General features: G+C 39.6%; 1 protein-coding gene across 1 annotated transcript in view; it reads left to right on the forward strand.

Moving 5' to 3' along the window:
* Positions 1-20,919, forward strand: part of DROSHA (drosha ribonuclease III) — a 63,612-nt gene that overhangs the window by 26,199 nt on the left and 16,494 nt on the right. The window contains exons 14-22 of the mRNA XM_088525026.1: positions 2,816-2,915; positions 5,549-5,656; positions 8,037-8,144; positions 9,809-9,947; positions 10,639-10,699; positions 12,509-12,568; positions 14,321-14,420; positions 17,092-17,194; positions 19,653-19,723. Of these exons, the coding sequence (XP_088381152.1) occupies positions 2,816-2,915; positions 5,549-5,656; positions 8,037-8,144; positions 9,809-9,947; positions 10,639-10,699; positions 12,509-12,568; positions 14,321-14,420; positions 17,092-17,194; positions 19,653-19,723 (850 nt within the window). The remainder of the gene's footprint in view (positions 1-2,815; positions 2,916-5,548; positions 5,657-8,036; positions 8,145-9,808; positions 9,948-10,638; positions 10,700-12,508; positions 12,569-14,320; positions 14,421-17,091; positions 17,195-19,652; positions 19,724-20,919) is intronic.

The following is a 20,919-nucleotide window of genomic DNA, read 5'->3' on the forward strand; positions in this document are numbered from 1 at the left end:
GAAGCTGTTCCATTGCTGACGTTTTTCACTCTACCTGTTCCATCCTTACAGAACTGGGGAGAAGTGTAGGGAAGGAGCAGTGAGGGAACCAGAACTTCAGGCAGATGAGAAGATACTGCTTCACCATGGATTTGTATGGTGGCCTAATAGGGATTGCTGTTGTTGTTGTTGTTGTTGTTTTGTTTTGTTTGCTTTTTGTTCACAAGTGTTTTCCTAATAATTTCTGTTATTTTTCAAGGAACTCTCCCATTGATTCAGAGATCTCTTTTCTGAATGATAACAGAAATACAGAACCCCTCTCTGTGCATGTATAATTAAGTGTTTTTGTCCCTCTTGCATTTTCCTCCGGTGTCATTTATTGATATTGACTTTCATCTGCCATTTTCTGCTCTCGTCACTTATGTGTTATTATAATGTTTTAAGCTCCTTGCAGTGAAATTTCAATTTACAGTCCTGAATAATTTTGTATCATCAGCAAATTTTTACGTCGCTCTTCACTCCTGTGGTTGTCAAGGATCATGTTGGAGCTGTCTTTCATTTAGAGAAAACTGCACTTTCTTGGCTGTGAAGGCTTCAAACTCAGCAATACTGACTTTGCTAAATATTCTGCATGCTTTCAGTCCCTTTGATAGGTTAAAAACAGGGAGGAAACTTGTATGGGACTTTAAATTTATGTGTTAGTTGGCAGGTCAGTTACAGGGTTGGGAAATAGGAAAGCAGTCAGCTTGTTCAAATAACAGAACGTTTTCTTTTTGCCTTTGGGCATGACTTTAGCTTTTCTGTCCACAAATGGAGAATAATTAGACAAAAGAATATAAGAAAATACATCCCTACCTCTGTTTGTTTTTTGATTTCTTAATGTTCATAAAATTGTAATATCTTCCATACAAGGCAGTATAAAAGTGCAAAGATTATTATTCTCACATTTTTTATTTTTTACTTTATTTACTTTATTTAAAATCTTCATTTTTCCCTTCCCTTTCCTTCCCTTCCCTTTTCCCCCCTTCCTTCCCTTCCCTTTTCCCCCCTTCCTTCCCTTCCCTTTTCCCCCCTTTTCTCTCCTTTTCTCCCCTTCCCTTTTCTCCCCTTTTCTCCCCTTCCCTTTTCTCCCCTTTTCTCCCTTTCCCTTTTCTCTCCTTTTCCAAAGCGGCATAAGGAATATAGATGTGCTGCTTCTATTGAAATAACAGAGTGGTTTTTGTGGAAGACCTCTGCATTGTCATCATAAATCTCAGGCTTAGCTTTGATGTATGTGTGATTTATGCAGAGTTCAGAAAAGTATTTCCTCTAGTATTTCTTTCCTTGATGAGCTTCTGATGCACTGCATCTGTTTCTGCTGCCTGTTTGTTTATCATTATTCTCACTGCAATAACAGAGTTGGTTGGATCCATATTAGTACCAATAGCAAAATCTATATTGCACTTCATAGACTCTGGTTCTCCTTCTTGGGCTGAAACTTCTTCACGGCTTTTGCTTTTTTGGTTGGTTATCTTATTTGTCCTCTTTGGATGAGGATTCATCAGAAATGGATGTTCTACAAAAAGCTATTTTGCAGCTTGCAGCAAGGCAGGAAGTTGTCATAAGAAAAATCTATGGATTACTCGTTTAAGATGTGTTTGTAAACTCTAAGGACACCAAAATCTCTTGAGACAGAAAATACACATTCAAGAATGGTGTGGATAAACAGCTACAGCAAATGCCAATAAGAGACGTGTGTGTGTGCAAGCACGTGTGCCTTTTAGAGTGTAGCATCCTGGAAAGGTATTAAATCCATTCAATGGTTTGTCACTAATGTGGGGACTGCCCACTAAAACCACTGATACAAGATGGTGCTGAGGATTATCTCCTTATAATATAAAAGAAAATAAATTAAGTTCTTCCCTCCGTCCCCAGAAGTCTGCTTTTTTGTGGGTTTTCTTGAAAATTTCTGTAGTTTATGATTATCTTATGATTGTAGGCTTGTTTCCTGAGGAACCAAGGCTCGCACCATGCTCGGCCACTCCTCCTGTAATAACTCTTGAACCTAATAGTCAGTTGGAACCAGATACAATGGTGGGGTGTAGTCTATGAACGGACTAAGGGCTTAGCAGATTTATGAAAGTGGATGTTGTGTCACAGAGGAGAAGGTGCAGTCATTTTGGGTCACATGCAATTAGACATCCCCGTAATATGAAATAAGTAGACAGTTACTGCAGAGGAAAAATAGAAGCCTGATGTATATCCTAAGTGCTGCAGAAGCTTCTCTTGCAGGCTCCATTCAGCACAAAACCATAGGGATTCAAGCTTTGTTCTTTCCCTGTTCACAGAGTGCCTGCGTGTTGCACCTGCCTTGCAGAGACTTTCTCCCTGTGCTTCACCAACATGTTTCAGCCAGGCTAGGACAGGTTACTATTTCTGTTCAGCAAGTGATAGGTGAAACTTCTTTGAGAAGGGGGAGTTCTCATATTTGACAACTTGAAAAAGTGCTCCCCCCAGATTTTTGCAGCGTCCACATGGAGGTGCCGTGGGCCAAGCGTTTGCAGTTCATGGGGGTGACCCATTGGCAAGGGTGGGTGTCTGGGAGACACCAGGTCTACCCTTGAGCTCTGCCATCCCAGCCTTGCGCCCGTCTGCTGCCACGTCCATAACGCTGGGGCAGACACAGTAGTGTGGCGGCCTCTCTTGGAAAATGCTTTGAGATTTCTCTGGAGCAAAAACATACCTGTAAAAAATCTGTGTAAATAAATTATTGGTATCTGAGATGTTCATACGGCCAAGCTGCAAGAGTGTTTTGTTGCATTGACCAAAATACTTGTTTTCTCTTTCTGTCTTTCAGATACCAAAAGCTGTGGAAGAGTTACGTGAAGCTGCGGCACCTGCTGGCCAACAGTCCCAAAGTCAAACAGGCCGATAAGCAGAAATTATCGCAGAGAGAGGTATGATGGCCCTTCTGTAAACAATACTTGATCACAGATTAAATAAAATCATATGACTGCCCTTTATGAAAACACTTGAAATCCTTCAGAAAAGATTGTCTTTTCAAGCTGTTGCACTGACTTTATTTTTATCCTTTCCTGTTAGTGTATGGCCATAACTTCTTTATAATCATTGTCATTAATGATTCCAGGAATTAGTACAGACAATAACTTATTTCAGACAGCTCTTTTAAGTGTCTCATAATTTTAAACATTTATCGTAAGAAAGAAAACTGTTACACTCGTGCAACCTTTTAAACTGTAATTTATTAGGCAGCCTTAGTGAAATTCTTTAATATCTGGAGTGATGGACAGAAACAACAGAACTCAAATACATACTCTTTTTTAAATCATTTTCAGTAGTCTTTAATAGCGAAGTGTTTGTTAAAATTGATCTTTATTTTTTTCCCCAAAGTGATGTATAGTAAGCAATTCTCGAGTGCACATGCTCAACCCATGTGAAATTAAAGTTAGCAAAATAAAGTCACCTAAATATGGACTAACACAACCTGCTCCGAGATACCCATCTTTTAACATCCTGGACTGAGCACTCGTGCAGTGCATCAGGCACTCTTAATTGGACAACTTATATAAAGGGTAAATGGAGGAGGAAGAAACTTTGTTAATATAGAATAAATCTAATGAAGTGATATTGTATTATTTATTTATTTATTACAAAGCCGGATGCTTTTTTGAGTTTTCCCCAGCTTGCTAATTCTGTTGCTGTGGTTGCAGTAGTTGTTCAATATATTTGACAGTTCACCTGATTTTATTATTACTGTAAAGCATAGTGTGCTGTTGCATGAGCAAGGGGCTTAATTAGCGATTTATTTATGTTGGTATTAAATAAGCCTGAACCCCTCTATTTTTTTTTCCTATGTAAATGAGAAGAACCACAATATTGAAACTCACCTGTGCCACCACTTAAAGGAGAAATTGATTTTTGTCCTTAAAGGAGGTGTTTTTCCTTAGCTACAGCTTTCCATGCTCGGAGATCAAGTGGAGGGGAGGGCTGTTGTTATGAACATCTCTTCATTAGTGGCTAATGGATGACTTACTTTTAAAATTGTAGTGCATAGGATGTAGGAGGGCGAATGTGTTTTGTTGCGAAAAAATAAATAATGTTCCTTTGGTATTTACTGCTTACTCTAGTGCTCTGACTTTTGCTCCTAGACTGTATTGTTTAGAATGATGGGTTTCTCCAGTAATTGCCTGCCATCAGAGAGATGTACAGGACTGAAGTAAAAGCTTTATGTGAAGATAACTTATGCACTGTGACACTGGAGGTGTCAGTAACTTGGTAGGAGCTTTAAGGTGCATCTGACTGGCACGTGGGCGTTTCACAACTATGAATTATGCTCGTGAGTAAAACCAGAGTGTTCCTGAGCCGGTGAGCATGCCCACGAAGGGTCAGTGTAGCAAACGCCAGCGCCTCTCTCGGAAAGCACCCAGTGGCTTGGTCTCCAAATGCAGGTTTTGGGCAATGCATAACAGGTGCAGTGCCATAAGCATCTCTCTTTGCCCTGCTATCCATCACTCGTTTCCTCATGACCATTTGATGTTATCTGTGACAGTGTCATTTCTCAGGGCTTTATTCCTCTAACCTAACTTGGAGCACTTACAAGAGGAGCATAAATTGGGAACCTGCTACCCTCACGCTCACTATGAAGTCATTGAAGAAATGTGTTTTTTGAAGCAGTTTATCCCCTTTCCTTGGTTTAAAAGGAGCCTGAGCTAGCTAACCTCCTACCTTAGACACTTCAGGAGAGTGCCCAGAAATTAAGCCTGATTAACCTACCTGTGGGTAGGTCACCACTTTTGTGACACTATCCTGGAAGTCTCTGCAGAACAGGAAATAGAGGTGCTGCCCGGAGGTACTCACGGGCTTTCCTTTGGGAGCTAGGACAGGCTGCTTTTAACACGTGCACTGCAGTGGAGAGGTGAGGGAGAGAGAAGACAGGTTTCAGCTTTGGAAACTTTCTTGTTCTGGAGAAGCAAAACCGCTAAGAAAAAAAAAAAAAAGTCTTTACTCGTAGTGTATGAGGCGTGGGGGAACTTGTATTCTTTTGCTTTGTAGTTCTGGAACCTAAAATCAGGCCGGGAGGTCTGATAGGTATGTGACTTACTGTTTTTTTAAGAAAATTATTATAAAAAATGCTTAGGTCCTTTGCATAATTAACAGACATGAATAAGCTGAATATGCGGAGTATGAAACTTGCTGTAGTCAGGGCAAACCAGTCTGTTAAATATTTGACTTTTTATATGATATGAGTAGATATGATGATCTAGGCTGCAGAACTAGAGCTTTCATGGTAAGGACCTTAGCTTACTTGCCTATGTATCCTAATGGAGGTACAAGTAGGATCGGCTTATGTCATTTTTGGAACAGAAACTCCCCTGTGTCTAACAAAATTCCCTGCTGTCTGCAAATCCACCATGTTCTTGTGGCTGGTTGTGCAAAGATTTGAGCTAGTCTTGATGATTCCCTGAAAGCGAACCCTCAACAGGTACTGTGAGCAGCCTCCTGCGTGGTTTAGCACTGCGTGGTTGTAGCAGGTTCCTCCTCATGGGCTGCCCGTATTCTCGCTGTCCAGGAGGCGCTGCAGAAGATCCGGCAGAAGAACACGATGAGGCGTGAGGTGACTGTGGAGCTGAGCAGCCAGGGCTTCTGGAAAACCGGGATTCGCTCCGACGTCTGCCAGGTGACTAAGCCGGGGGTGATGCATTTTCTTTGTCAGTAGCTGCCACTCACCTCCTGCACGGCGGATGCTCAGCTGAAGAAGCAAACTCTGGAAATTAATGCTTTTGCCTTGACATATTTTTGTGCTTGAGGAACTACTATAGCCACAGAAGAAAGCTGTTTTTTAGGCTCTGTTTTTAGTTCCTTGCACTGGCCAACTATTTGATTGATTATTGCAAAAGGGTGGCCAGGAATGGGCAGTCTGGGCTTGACTTTTGGGATGCAGCAACCTTGACTTATATCAGTCAAAATCTGAGCCTCATACTGAACTTTTAGGCAGCTTCTTTCATTCAACTGGATGAGTTTTAGGTATTTTTATTTTAGGTGTATTTCTATTTTGAGATTTATTTATTTATGTATTTTCTGTGAAGCATAAAGGCTAATATTTTTATATAAAAGGAAAGTTGAGGAGACTTACAGTTCTTGTGGTAAGCTGTATCTATATTTACAAGTTAAGTCAAGAGTGTAAATTTCTCATTCAGGAGATTTGACACAGTTCTGTGTGTTATTCATAATACCTTCTGTGAATTATATTTTAATGTATTAATGTTGATATTCCTGTTTGCTGTTGAAAAACAACAAATCACTGAAGAGCAGTGAGCTATTTCATTTTTTTTTGCGCACATCCACAGCCATAACATCTAAGCCAGCCAGTTTCGATACGAAAGTCATTTGATTTGGTTTCTTCGAGAGGTCAAGAATAGGCAAACTGTGTATCTGTAAAATGAAAGATTAGTATTGCTGTTACCTGTTTTCCCCAGATTATAGAAGGATTAACACTAAATACGTGTAAATCAACCCTGTGGGCAGAGCTAAAGTGCAGTGATTCAGAATTATTGGCTTGTTTTAACTTTTAGAATTATTGTATTTTAAGATTGAAACTTCTAAGCCGCGGAAGCACTCTGATGCTTCAGAGCTGCTCCATGGTTCATGCAGCAGTAATAGCACTTGTCCTCCTGGTTTGCAAAATGAACCACTCCAAGGGGAAGGAAAAAAAGGGTGAGCAAAATGTTCTGAAGATGGAAAATGGCTCAATTCCACCAGACTGGCTTACAGTTATCCCTGCGTTGGGCCACCGTTAGCAGCGCAGCCTGGCCGCGCCAGGCCTTGCGGAGACGATCCCGCCCCAGCGCGGCTCTCCGCTGCCCGCACTGCTGCCGTCGCGCCCCCGGCGCTCTGGGTTAGCACAGAAATGATACATTTCAAAACACTTGAGCTTGCCTGGCTCTTTCGGGAGCTGCGGCTCAGGGAGCGACCGCCTCGGCCGTCGCGCTGGCAGCTCTGAAGAAGCGGCCGTTGGCTGCGAGCTGGGGGGATGGCGACACTGCCGGGAAGCCCGGGAGACCCCACTGCCTCGTGCCTTAACTGGGGCAGGAAAAGAATACACAGCACGGATAAAAGTACACGTACCAAATAAAATGGCTGATACATTTATAACCACGTTCAGGTGCCAAGGCACAGCCCCTGTGGCCTGTTGCTGTGTGGCTTCGGGAGAAACTGTTTTAGATCACTAGCTGTTCTTCAGTGCAGTACATTTTTTTAAAGCATGTTGTTTTACAGTTTGTTATAAGGAGATAAATAAAACATCGGAAACATCAAATAGTTATAATCCAACATGACATACATTAATTGAATCAATCAAGTATTTAGTGCCATGAAAGCAGTGCTTTGTCGATACAGCTGCAAGAGTCAAGTTAAAGACCTCCTGGCTGGCTCCTGAGGATATATCAATTCCTCACTCACGCCACCACCACTGGTAAAATTGAAAACTTGGTATTCCAGATCCTCAAACTTAGGGCCACATATGTTGCTTGCTAAGTATGAACAATATTAAAATATGCCAGAGGAACTGTGGGATTTTGTTTTGTGTTGGGATCTCTGCAATCGACCGTACAGACAGAGAAGTAGAGTTGCCCGATGAAGTAATGATTTTTTTTTTACTAGCCTAAAACTGCGGGGTATGAAAAAGGAAGGTCCAAGCAGCTAGTGTCATTTCGGTCATGGCTTGTTGAAGCTTGATCTTTTTTGTGACCAGATATCCCTTTATCACATTCAGAGTAACTCAGGAGCAGATTGGCTTTCTTTGCTTTTATCTTGGTTTGTTTCCTTGCAGTAGTTATGCGGATGGATAAAATCTAATTTACTTAAGTGTTTGGCTGATGAGGAGTGGAAAGCTATGAATTTTTTTTTTCTCACTTAAACCAAAACAAAATAGATTTCACAGTGTTGTGACAAATAGAACGTATTTCTGTTTGTAGCTCAGTCTGCGAGTTGTCTGTGCACTGAAATTGAATGCTTTTACTCACTGGAATTCCTTTTTTTTTTTATTTATTTTTCTTTAGCATGCAATGATGCTTCCTGTCCTCACCCACCATATTCGCTACCATCAGTGCCTGATGCATTTGGACAAATTGATAGGCTACACTTTTCGAGATAGGTGCTTGCTGCAGGTAAGATCTGCAAAAAAAAAAATGACTTGCTGTTTTTATCTTCCTAAAATTATTGAGTTTGGCCATAGTCCTGCTTGCTATGCAATTTCGTAGAAATGAGTTGCTATGCTGTAACTTAAAAATGCCTGGTTATTTGCTTGGCAGATCTTTCAAAAGTTTCAGTTGTCCCAAGAGTGCTTTAAATAAATTGGACATCTGACCGTGCATGTAGGCACGCTTCTTTTCTCAATGGTAATAAGTGTATTTGCCTGCAACATGTAGAAAGACAGAAATACACTTACTGAAAAGATTAGCAGATACCTTACTCATTATTTCCTAGTCAGTTCTTTTATTAGATAGCTGTGAAAAATATTCTTTTTCTGCATATGAGTCTGAATAGCTTGTCTTCCTTTTTTTGTTTGTTGTTCCAAGAAAAAGAATGACTTAAGGGTTGCCTTTTTTTTTTTTTTTTTTACTTTGTGTTTGTAAATAGTGTAAAGGCATTTGCTAGCTTCCGTGTAGAGTTTGCAAGATTCTGTTCCTCTTTTGCTTTCTACAAGAACATAGCAAAATTTTCATATTTACAAGCAAGGACCAAGAACTAGAGAGAAGCGTTTCTTGTTTGTTTTAAATACATCTGTGTTGCCTCTCTGGTGACAAGTTGGACTTACGGAAGTGCATTTTTGGAATTGGCTGGCTCTAGAAAGTTACTCTAGACACAGGTGACCCCTTTGTCTTCCATTTCTTCCAAAGTTATTGAGGGACACTCGACTTTTGTTCTGCATCTCCTCCAAAAGAGCTGGTCTCTCCCACTGTGGATGGGGCTTGGATGGATAAATTTTCCCTAACTTCAAAAAGTGCATTTGTTTGTGCTAATGAGGTTTCATTGCCCCAATATTCTGTGTTAAGTAAATCAAATCTTACTGAGAAATAACTGAGAACTAAAAAGTGTGGTGGAAGAGAAAATTCATGAGTTTGGAGGATGAAGTCACAAAAGGCAAATAGTTCTGTTCCCTGCTGCCATTTTTATAGTGTCAGCAGTAGAGAAGTAAGCTTTTGATAGTGGTAGATAGTACAAGTGTATAACTAAAGACCAATCCTTCCCTTGCTGTATGCTTTCATTTCAAGAGGAGGCCTATATCCTATGGGGTTATGAGGAAGAATTCTGTTGTATTTGTGTCGGAAATAATGTGCTTGTTTATTGTTGCTGTTTTTTGAAGTTGGAAATTTTTATTCAGTCAAATATGTGAACAGCTGGGACACTTTTTATTTGTCCAATTTTTAATATGAATATTCATGCTACAGCATTAAAAAGAAGATATGTTTAAGTAAGCAAACATGGTTGTATTTAAATTAACTCAGCCAAGACGGTAAGCAGAACCTCTAGGGTGAATTGACAGTTCGTGCTTTTTTTCTTCAAAACTAATTTATTTCTTTTTTTGAAAAAAGTTGAAAGCTAATTAGTTAAAGTGATGATTGGGCATAAATATTGCTTCTTTCTGACATTTGAAATAGTACATCCTACATTTAAATTGCAGAATGAAGTTACTAATTGACAACATTGCTTCATTGCTTTTCTGCAAAGTAAAAAAAATAACTGTTATTAGCTACCACTCCAAGCTTTTTCCTGGATTTGCAAAAATATATCTAAGACTTTTTTTGTCTTTGCATGTGTTACATTATAGCTTGCCATGACTCATCCAAGCCATCACTTAAACTTTGGAATGAATCCGGACCATGCCAGAAATTCCTTATCCAACTGTGGGATTCGACAGCCAAAGTACGGAGACAGAAAAGTTCACCATATGCACATGAGAAAAAAAGGTATACAGTTACACCATTTCCTTTTAGCCTTCTCTTGCACTTACTCAGTATGAAAAGCTTCTGTTTGTTACTGTTTCGCTGGCCTTTGCTCTTCTGAGATTTTTTTTGTAGAGGATTTCAAAGGTTATACACAGATAGCAGTAAGATCTTTCTAAATAACTCCTTTTGCAAATTATTCAATAAATTTTTAGGTGACAAAAAGCTAGAATAATGAATTAAAATTTTTATGTTATTTTGATTTTTGGCATTTTTATGATTTGCTGTGCAACATTGTGAGTATACTGGAGGACATATTTTTAAAAATACTGGAGGATATATTGTAAAAAAAAAAGTTATGAAAATATGTAGTCTGTTTGTTGCAGAATACTCTTTATCCCTTAGAAGTGTAATCAGCTCTAATGATGCAAGTTCTTTATTATTTGTGTAATGTTTGGAATGTCTTTTTCATGCCAAGGTGGTATTTTTACCTGGCTCTCTGAACGCAATATTGCAAAAGCAGCTTGTAATGGGAAGGCTGTCAGTTAGGCAGAGAGCATCTGTGAGGATTTTACCTGCTGTAAGTAAAGCCTGTAAATAACAGAATGATCTTATCCATAGCATTTGCAAAGTAACATGTTAAATAATTAATTTTAAGCCCATTCAGATTGAATTAGTGGTTGTTTATTTAATTGTGCATTGTTTATATTTGTAGGGATAAACACATTGATAAATATTATGTCACGTTTGGGACAGGATGATCCAGCTCCTTCCAGGTAATGAAAACAATAGGCTTTAGGTTTGTACGTGGTCTGTTGTATGGTCTGTTTGCAAGCAGGGAAACTTTTGCAGAGGGAGAGGTTTAATAGTATCAGCCAACCTACTGGCAGCAACAACTTTGGCAAATACATTAAATGGAAGGTGATTTGAATAGCCTTATATTTTCTGAAAATGTGCTTTCCTCAGTGACATGATTGTGCCTGCAGAAAACATGCAAAGAAGCTTTTTGAAGGTAGAAGTAGAAGGTAATTCTACTGTTCCTACTTGGGTGCCTGGAAATGAGGAAGACCAAAAGTCTACCTTTCACTTGTGCAAAATGAAAAATAAGATTTGTAATTGTTGTTATCACTGATGTAGACTTGATTCTCTATCACCTTCCCTCACAGTTAGTATCTTCCTAGCATGGCACTGTTTTAATAAGAATGTGGTACCGACTGTGGACTTGAAAGATGCACTGGTCCAATTTAAAGACAGATGCATAAACAGCTAGGGTTGAATAAAAAACTCTCAGGAATAGTGTAAGAAACAGTTGTGTGTTAAAGCTCCTAAGTGCCTGAAGGAGGGGATAGAGCATACGCTAGTTAACTCGTGCTGTAACTGGAGCTTTTGAAAGAGTCATCACTTTGGAGGAAGCTAGGGAGCAGGAGAGGTTGAATTCTGAACAAATGGTTGTTGTAGTGTTCCCTAATGCTGTTTCAGCTAGATGGTGCCCTCTTCCTTGAGGGTCAGCTTCAAAGCTTGCTTCAGCTCTTCTAAGACAATGTGAGGTAAGGCTGAATTGTGTTAATTCTCACAAAATAATGCACAAATATCAAATCCTGCTTCTGAGATCTGCGTTTGCTACGCTGCCCCTGCAAAGAGGAGTTGGAGAATAGCTCACACTTGATTGTTTTATGCAGCAAAGGTACTTGAATTCTTTCAGCCCCTAAACAAAGGCCTGCTATTTCTCAAGTTAGATGAACTAGATAATTACTAGGGGAGTGCAAATTGCAATAAAAGCTGTCAACCACTTGAGGAGGATTAAAAAAAATCCTGTAGTTGTGGCCTTGATTCTGTTCCCATCATATGTGTACTTTACCTGCTTCAAGGTGCAGTGGAGAAATTGTTGTATATTCTATGATATAATTCAACTCCCATTGTTTTTTTTTTCAGATGCTTTGTCTAGTTATTCATTTATTAAATAAACAGGCAGAGAGTTTGGAGGAAAAGAAACTTTGTGCAAAACAAAGGAAACTCAGGAACATTAATAGAAGAAAGAATGATAGGGGTTATGAGAAGGAAAACACCGGGAAAATAAGATTCTACTAACTTTGGAGCATCTTTGAAGAACATCTTGTTCTCTAATAATATTTCTTTTGAGCTCAAAGGAAATTGCAGAGACCAGGGCATAGTGTACTTCTGCATGCTGTTTCAAAGGTGCTGTGAAAAATAAAAGTATTCCATGTAGCTCTGGCAAACCATTGGATGTACTTCAGGGTCATCACACGGTGCAGGTGCTGACGTTCACTGTGTACACCCCCCCAGAGTGGCACACACAAGAAAGATGGTCCTTTACTTCAAACAACCTGGTGCCCTCTGACGGGCAAAATTTTAAAATACTGCAGTGTCAGTCCTGAGTTTGATGATTCACTTAGTTGTTACTGAATTTTGGACAGGATGTGCCCAGAGAGGATGGGGGAACCTGCAAGCACAGCTATTCTAGTCTGATTGCCAAGCAAGTCAAACTTGTTCTGTTTTAACTTTGTTTTGCAAATAGCCAACATGTATTATTTAACTGAAAGTAAATCTGAAAATACCTTTTTCAGGATCAATCACAATGAGCGTTTAGAATTTCTGGGAGATGCTGTGGTGGAGTTTTTAACAAGGTAAATGTGGAATTCTTCAACAACCGTCCCCTGCTTTTCTCTTTGATTGCATTTGTATGTTACTGGCCTACCATCCAGCTTATTAAACTTTGTAATGTATGCTTTGTTGTGGTCCTGGCCTGGATATTCATAGCTGCACATCTGCACACACCTCTTTTGACGTCTGCCCCAGTGCTGATGGTACAACAAATTAAATTGCAAGATGAAAAGATAGAGTTTCTGTCTCATGGAGTACATTTTAAAGTTTGGGGAGATTACAAGTTCAACTACAGACAAGTTGAGTTTGTACTCATTTTTAAAAGAAGTTTTCATTACTGTGTCATTTTATTTCCATGGATTCTTTGTGTTCTTCAGCTGCAAGTGAAAGCTATTTAGTGTTAATATTGAATGTGTCACTAGATTTCCAGTTACTAGGGGCATGGCTTCATAATGTCTGTATGTAAATGAAACAGTTGAGCATAAATGTAAGTTATTTAGAAGTAAAAACAAAATTTCATGATTAATTCAAAATTTTGATTTTTTTGAGTATCCTGAGACCAGTTGACAATATTGTAAAAGTTACCTGTAACTTTTACAATAAGGTAACTGTGTAAGTTACCTATGGAGCCAACTTGCTAAAAAGTATCATCTGTCGCAAAGGCAGTTTCAGAATTCTGTGAAATCCATTTTTAATTGCTTTCTCATGGCTAATAGAGGAGTAGTCTGTTTTCTTAAAGAGAATCTTTACAATAAGGTTGTGTTATAAAGAACAATTGCCCTTGTACATCTGTCCTCAACTAGCCGTCAGCTACTCAGAATTAAGGATTATGTGTTTGTAAAGGTCTCAGTTGCCCTAAAAAACAGTGGCCTTTTCCCTCACAGAACAAGTACAGGCTGTGAAGATGGAAGACTCGCTTAATAAAAGTACCTTGCGTTTTTCACTGTCACTGTTCATCAGCCCTCACTTGACTTTTCTCACCTAACTTTTGTCTTTAATGCAGAAAATATTTGAGCTACTAATTAAGTCTGTTTCTGTTCAATAAAGCATTTGAGGGCCTACTTACAATCTGAAGTTCTTACCCAAGTTCACTCCAGGACTCATCTTTTTTGTGAATTATGGTTCTTGATTAGTTTGCCTCTAAGATCTATGGCAATTCTTGTTCTCAAAAAAAAAAAAAAAAAAAAAAAAAAAAACTTGTGCCCATCTGCAGTTTTCCTCCCTGTACAATTGGCTTGTAGTTGTTTTTATTGGTTTTAAACATGCTATTGTCATTAGCATTTGAGAGTAAGTATTTGCTAAAGTACTGTAAGACGCTTATTTTTTGAAAACAACCTCCTGAGTGGTGGTGCAGACTGAGCCAGCAGTCTCCTTTTGAAGCACCGCGTGCCTGTGACACGGAGTTCCCCAAGCCTGGCAGCTGTCCTGCCCTTCGTTCCCCACCGTCTTCTTAGAGTCCGGGCCCAGCCCTGGCTGAACCCATTGCTACTGACACAAACCTTCACGGAAGGGAAGTTCATGCAGTTGATGGGATTTGGAAATAATGTACTACCCAGCAGTAGTGCGCTCCCTGCTCCCCATGCAACCCAGTCAATACTATTGAGCGCTGTTTGATATTTGATTGTTTCTTTATTTCAAGATGAGTTGCCTTTTGGGGGGAGTTTTATCGGCAGCCAGGATCTGATAGACATTAACCTCCCACCGAGATTCATGGGATTTGTCTTTAATCAAATGTATCCATATTGAGAGGATCTGGTTTGATTTTGTTTTGCCAGTGTCCACTTGTACTACCTGTTTCCCACCCTGGAGGAAGGGGGATTAGCTACGTATCGCACTGCCATCGTGCAGAACCAACATCTGGCCATGCTGGCCAAGGTATGGTCCTCTGTTTTATGTCCTTGTGTGTTTGAAACTCAGACGTAAGATGCTGTTTCATTGGGGATATTTCTCAAAGGGTTTGTCTGCTTTGAACAACAGTGTCTTCACCGCGTTTTGTGAGCTGGATTAGGGATACAGGAACTTGCTTCAAATTGACAATAGATTTAAAGATGAGGTAGGACGTAGTGTTTTCTCCAAAGCATTTTATTAAGAGTAGTGATTTTTACCAGCAGAAGGATAGGTTTTTAGAATGGTGTCTTGAAGGCAACTCTATATTTTACTTTAAATTGCAGTGATAATGAAGTTGATAGTGGAAAATAATGGGGAAGGGCAGGGAGGAAGATACTTATAGAAGGACTTCCTGATAAGGTACATGTGAAGAAAAAAGTGACATGTGGTAGAGAGAAAGTGAAAAAACTCATTTTGTCGCCTCTGACCTAAAAAGACATTTTCAGATTTGCTGTAATCTGTCAAAAAGCAATATGTTAGAGAGGCATTTGATGAAAAATAGGCATTGGAAGATTTGCGACCCCATGGATTTTTTTTAAAAAAAATGTGAATAACATGGACTATTTATGTGACACTGAGCACATATGATGGAGAAGTTTGAGTAAGTTTGTTTTCATGGGTGCTTTGGTATTCTAGTCAAATTTAATTTTTGTTAACCTTTGATTTAAAAAAGAGAAGTCTGGGACTTACTATTGTAGTGTGTTAGGCCATATGCACATGCACACATACATACACTGCTGGTTTACAAGTGCTCTTTTTATCTTCTTTGGCCACACTCAATAATTTGAAGAACAGAAGACACATTCAATATTGAGATTTTGGCAAAAACTTTATGATTTCTCTTTTTTTGCTCTGTGCAATTCTCAAGAAATCTAGGGCTAGGCAGTGAACAGACTCGTTTTCATTTTCATTCAGAGCTTTCTTTAATGGTGTAGAAGGATGTGATTGAAGAACATTCCAATCTGGGCTTTGTTTATAAATGTAATATTAAGCTGCCTGGCATTTCAGGTTGGTTTATCATTTTAAAACATGCATCAGGCAAGTTTGTATACTCCAAAGGCTGTTAGCAGCCTTTATCATTGTAAATGGGCAATTTTTGATAAGTCGCCTTGCAGTGTGTTTTACATGTATTTATATTAGATACAGCTGTAAATATTGGAGTTCTCTACTCTGCTGATTTCCCAAGGTATCCTTTGCCTGTATTGTGTATCCGAAGTGACCTTCCTGCTTTCACCCCATTATCGTGCAGAGTGTCGCGTTGCATTCCGTTTGCTTCCTCAATCCAGTTCTCAGATCCTGAGCTTCTCCTGTGCATATGGAATGCTGCTTTAATTGAGTATCAAATGATAGGCTTCTCAGAGCTTTAAAGCAGAAGTTTTAAAAGCAATCTGAAACCTGGCTCGATCAAATATGAGATGTGAAATGTATGCAGAATACTTTGAATGCAAGCTCCTGCTACAGAGTTAAGTCACTGAGAGAAGAAAACTAAAGAACAGCTAACATGAAGAAATGACAATAATCTGTAAAAAGTTTCAATTAACATAACACACAGTTTTTGACTTTGATAACGACTCTAAGGGGTTGCTCCCTGAACTGTGTGAAGTGCAATACCACATAGTAAGTGGCAATTCCCTGTGCTCTGAGCAGTGAATAGACTCTCATTCATTAAAAATTGAAGGCTTTTTTTTTTCTTTTCAAATTGAAAGGCATATAAAACATACATTTCAAACACCTTAGCTTCTTCACTTTTGCTTCTTATGTATACTGTAGGAGGATGAAGTTGAAAGTTAATGAGAAATGGGTCAGTAGAAATTTATACCCGGTTGGGAAGAACCTATTCTCATACAAATTTTGTAAAATGCAAAAATCTCTCTTCTTTTAAAAATCCTATTAGTGCGTTTGGGTCAGAAAGATAAATATGTAACGAATCTGGTATCTCTTGTGGGCATTTCTATAGCAGAATTATCATATATTATATAACATACCCGACTTGCTACCTGCAATACTACCTGGCAAGCAGAATTATGGCTCAGGAAACAGATGAATTTTAATGATTGTTTGAAGAAAAAAGAAAAAAAAGAAAAAGGAGAAAAGCTAGGTGGCACTGTGACTTAAAACATCCATCTCTGCTCTTGGACCTGGAGGCTGTTGTTCTGCCACCTGTTGATAGTCAGAAAGGGAAGAGATGGATATTTTTTGCATTCAGCCCACCAGCATTGCCATTTCTCAGTATTTTACCTTATCTTCTTCTCATGGATGCAGTCCTTCCCCTTTGAGCGTCCTGTCGGCGTTTCCCAAGGGAAACCACAAGGGCAAACTGTCTGCACAAAATGCTCTGTGCTGTACCATCCAACCAATATTAGTCGTTTTTTTTCTGTCGCTGCCTCACCTTTCCTCTTGATTCCTAGGTTAAAAACTTATTTTGATAGTTTTTAGCTTTTCCACAGAATCCCGCTCCAGTTGCTTTCCTCTAGAAAGCTGTTGCAGAGTGTTTTGAGCTTTAAAGCCTGTTTCTGCACTGGAGCTGTATGGAGCACAGCGTGCAGGCTCCCTAGAGCCCTGCAGCTGCAGAGTCCCAACATAGCTGAACTCCAGGGGCTGGAGCTTGAACTCTTGCACATCTGTAACCCGCCTGTGAATCTTTGCATGTCTCCTGCAGAAGCTGGAACTGGATCGGTTTATGCTTTACGCCCACGGTCCGGACCTTTGCAGGGAGTCAGATCTCCGTCACGCCATGGCCAACTGCTTCGAAGCCCTCATAGGTAAAGCGTACGTGTTGGTGCACGCAGGCGTTGTGTTCTTGTGCCCGTGCTGAACCCTGGCTCAGTGCAGCAGGCGTGGGCCTGCTGGGTAGTGTTCATAGGGGCAGGGATAGCAAAGCTCTTTAATTTCCCGTCCCGCTTCCCGTCTACTGTACGTGTCGTGTGTAGCGTGATGAATGCACCATATTAAAGTGAAATCTCAGCTTTCGTCTCCTGGTTCACATGTCCCGCCGATGTACCCGTTTCATGGTGTTATAGCACCGCTCTTCCATATGTCACCTTAGGACTGCACCTCTCGTGTCACTGTGCCCAGCTGTGGGCGATCCTCTGAGGTTCATTCACCATGGTCTGACAGCAAAAGTGGAGGCTCACTGCTTCCAGTAATTAGTACTTACACAGACAAAAATGTCTGCAAAATGTGGAGTCCCAAACTAGCCCTGAGGCTTCAGTTCTGCAGGTCACTTCTGCATTCACCAGATACTGCTAACTAAGCCACCGGCCAACTTTCTCTCTGCCCTGGCAGCTCTCTTCCTGTGAATTAAAGGTGACATTTGCTCAGTAAATATCTTAGGTTTTTGTATTTTCTCTTCCAAAGAGAAAACATGGCAATATGCCATGGCTGCTGTAATAAAGCTACCAAAACTGTAGCTGAGGGTGAAGGAGTGCTTCTGAGCTGAGTGCAGCTCAGAAGTCAGCTGAGGGCCCCTTTAGTGCTGATCAGTGACTGTGTGCTGGTAGATGCATTTATTTTGGAGAAAGAGAAGTCTGGAACGCCTCACCACATTTATCATAATCAATAAGCAGGAAGTGTGGGAGGGGAAATATGGTTTTAGAGCCACACAAGTTGTATTTTGTGTACTGTATTTTTATAAATCTTTATTTGATTGAATACATGAAACAAGCCAAACAAATCTCAATGATTCAGCTTCATATGCATTCAAATGCACTGTATGTGGTATTGACTACAGCAGTATCTTAGGCCTATTCAGGCCCTTGCATACTACAGGCTCCTAAAGCATTTTATTCTCCTTTGAAAATACATCCCAGCGTGCTTAGATGACAACAGTTATGTGCATTCTGCCTTGGGCCAAATTACATTTCATCTTATCAAGAAATAAGAGTCATCTTTTTAACTCTATTTTACTTTCCATGAGTGCTTTGATCTCAAATTAAAAAATAAAAAAGAAACAGAAGAGGAGCACTAGATCTGTATCTGTGACTTTGCTCATATACTTCAGCCTGACAAGGGTGTGATGATGAGGACTTTCTGGCAGATGCTGAGATGTGCTAACGGAGCAGACTTGCTGCTTAACCTCCAGTGGGAAGTTGCTCAGGAGGTTAATAGAGCAGTAAGGTTTTGTCAGGGCCACGGCTGAAAGCTGGGAGTTTGTGAAGGGACAATAAAAGTATCTTTGGGGTCTGGAGCTCCTGCTCGGGAACCTTTGTGCAAAGCTGGTGCTCTCTCCCTGCAATGAAGATAGCTAAAAGGCTGCCTACTACCTGCTTAAAATTCTGTGCTCTCATAACATGCCTCTGGCAAGATACTGTTACAAACCCGCCAGCTATTCTCCGAAGAATCAAAAGAGTAGTTGACCTACTGAGAGAGTAAGGAGGAAAGAATAATAATAGGAAAGAGAGAAAAAAGAAAATCACAGCAAGGCAGAGCGTGTTCTCCCTATATTTGGGAATATTGACTCCCTTGCTCTGTATTCTTCGTATAGCTGTGCATTCCCTTTGCTTTATACAGCTGTGCTTACAAGGGCTGGTATTAGGATTGCAGAAGCCCTTTTGTTAGAGAATCAAAGTGTTGATGCTCTTTGTTTTAAAAGTGTCTGTACAGATACAGTGGGTACAAACAAAAAAATACAACTTGCTAGCACAAGTCTCCCCTGATTTGTTACTGAAGGCAATATGGAGGGCTAGTAATGGCCGAGTATGCAGGCTTTCAAAAAGAAAATATATTGGGAAAGGAAGCTCAAACTCAGATAACATATTATTGTAATATTGAGGAAATACTGACAGATTTATATGCAGGATGTGATGTCCTTGAAGAAACATAATAAATAAACATTATTCATTGTCTGTTGAAGTTTTTCATGACTGTCACTGTCCACATATATTGTATAGTTAGCTGATGACTGGAAACCACTTTTAGAAATAGATCATTTTTAGAGAAATTTCTTTAAACTTTGCTCTTACAGCATATCACTTTCAATGATTTAATTATGTCTTTTTTTCTATGAATTTTACAACTATTGATTTATGTTAGTGTTTAATATGCCTTAAATTTCTCAGAAAATCAGATTTGCTGTTTTGATTCCATAGAAGTCATGCTTTAAAAAATAAAAATATATTGCGAGTGAGGAAGGTAGGCAGAGATCTTTAACTTCTCTGTGCTTAGTAATTTTCTAAGTACTGATGCATTTTTTCCCTTTGATGTATTGGTCCCTCTCTATAGGAGCTGTGTATTTAGAGGGGAGCCTAGAAGAAGCCAAACAATTATTTGGACGTTTGCTCTTTAATGACAAGGTATTTATATATTTTATTACTTGACTTCCATTTTAAGGTATTTTTCTTAAGCATCATAATTGAGCAAGAATACACTTAGTTCCTAGAAATTTAACATAGCAAGGCATGTTCAGGACAGCAAACTGCACTAGCTCAAGACGAAAAAATATGGTATTTCCTCAGGGTTGCTTTTTGTTGGTTGCTCAGGTAGGGAAGGGCCCATAGGTGCGGGAAACCTGCAGGCTTTCATCCAAGTGCCTCTCTAAGAGCACAGTGTATGCTGTGGATCCAAGCGATGTGCTTTGCAGAAATGGTGCGCGATTTCTCTTTCAAATACCCCCAAACCTATACTACGTGTATTTTCTAAAACTAAATACATATCTTGGGCAGGGGGAGAGTTCATCCAGTGTTTACCCAACTGCGAAGTTGAAATCTGATCCATTTTTTCAGATTATATCTTAGATCACTGCTGACTGGAATTTATCTCAGAGAGTAGTTAAGGACAGTTAAGGGAGAATTGTGCTCATACTGATTGATGTGTAAGTTTTGCAAATTCGGTTGTGAACCTGGGAGCTATTACACATACCTCCCTTTTCTTAGTTGGCCACACTCACTTTTTATTACTTGTTCCTGTCATCTTTCATCATGTTTTGACACATCATTTCCAGCTGCAACAGAACAAAAGCCCTTCAGGTCAGGGAACAAGTTTTGCCAGCTCAGAAAAGCAACCAGTATGTAATGCCGAAGCGATGCATGTGGCACCACTGAAGGATGAATTATATAGCCTTTTCCTTCTTTATAGCCTGTGAATCTGTGAAAGGACAAGGTTTATTAGAAATAAAAATATTTTGTCGCATATTATAACTTATTGTTTACTTGCTACCTGCATTTAAGGAAGACTATATGAAATAAAAGGGTACAATGTTTTTTTTTTTTCCCAATCTTCATTTTTTGGTCAAATGAAACTTGCTACTGAGGAGGAGCGGGGAATAGTGTTAGACCTGTGGCTTAAACAAATCTTTTTTTCTTCTTCTCCAACCAGTTCTTATTTGGTTCAAGATTTTTTTCTGCTTCCTTGACACAAGCTAATTGGGAGAACTACAGGCAGTTTGAACAGCAAATACACGATTTTAAAAATTAGTTTGCCAGCACTATTGAATTTGCAATAAGCAGAGTCAGCATCTGAAATAGTTCGGTATTTCAAGTAATGACATTTT

Source organism: Tinamus guttatus, unplaced genomic scaffold, assembly GCF_059628265.1.
Source record: "Tinamus guttatus ecotype Peru unplaced genomic scaffold, ASM5962826v1 Tinamus_guttatus_pri_ptg000222l, whole genome shotgun sequence".
In the NCBI taxonomy this organism is placed as follows: domain Eukaryota; kingdom Metazoa; phylum Chordata; class Aves; order Tinamiformes; family Tinamidae; genus Tinamus; species Tinamus guttatus.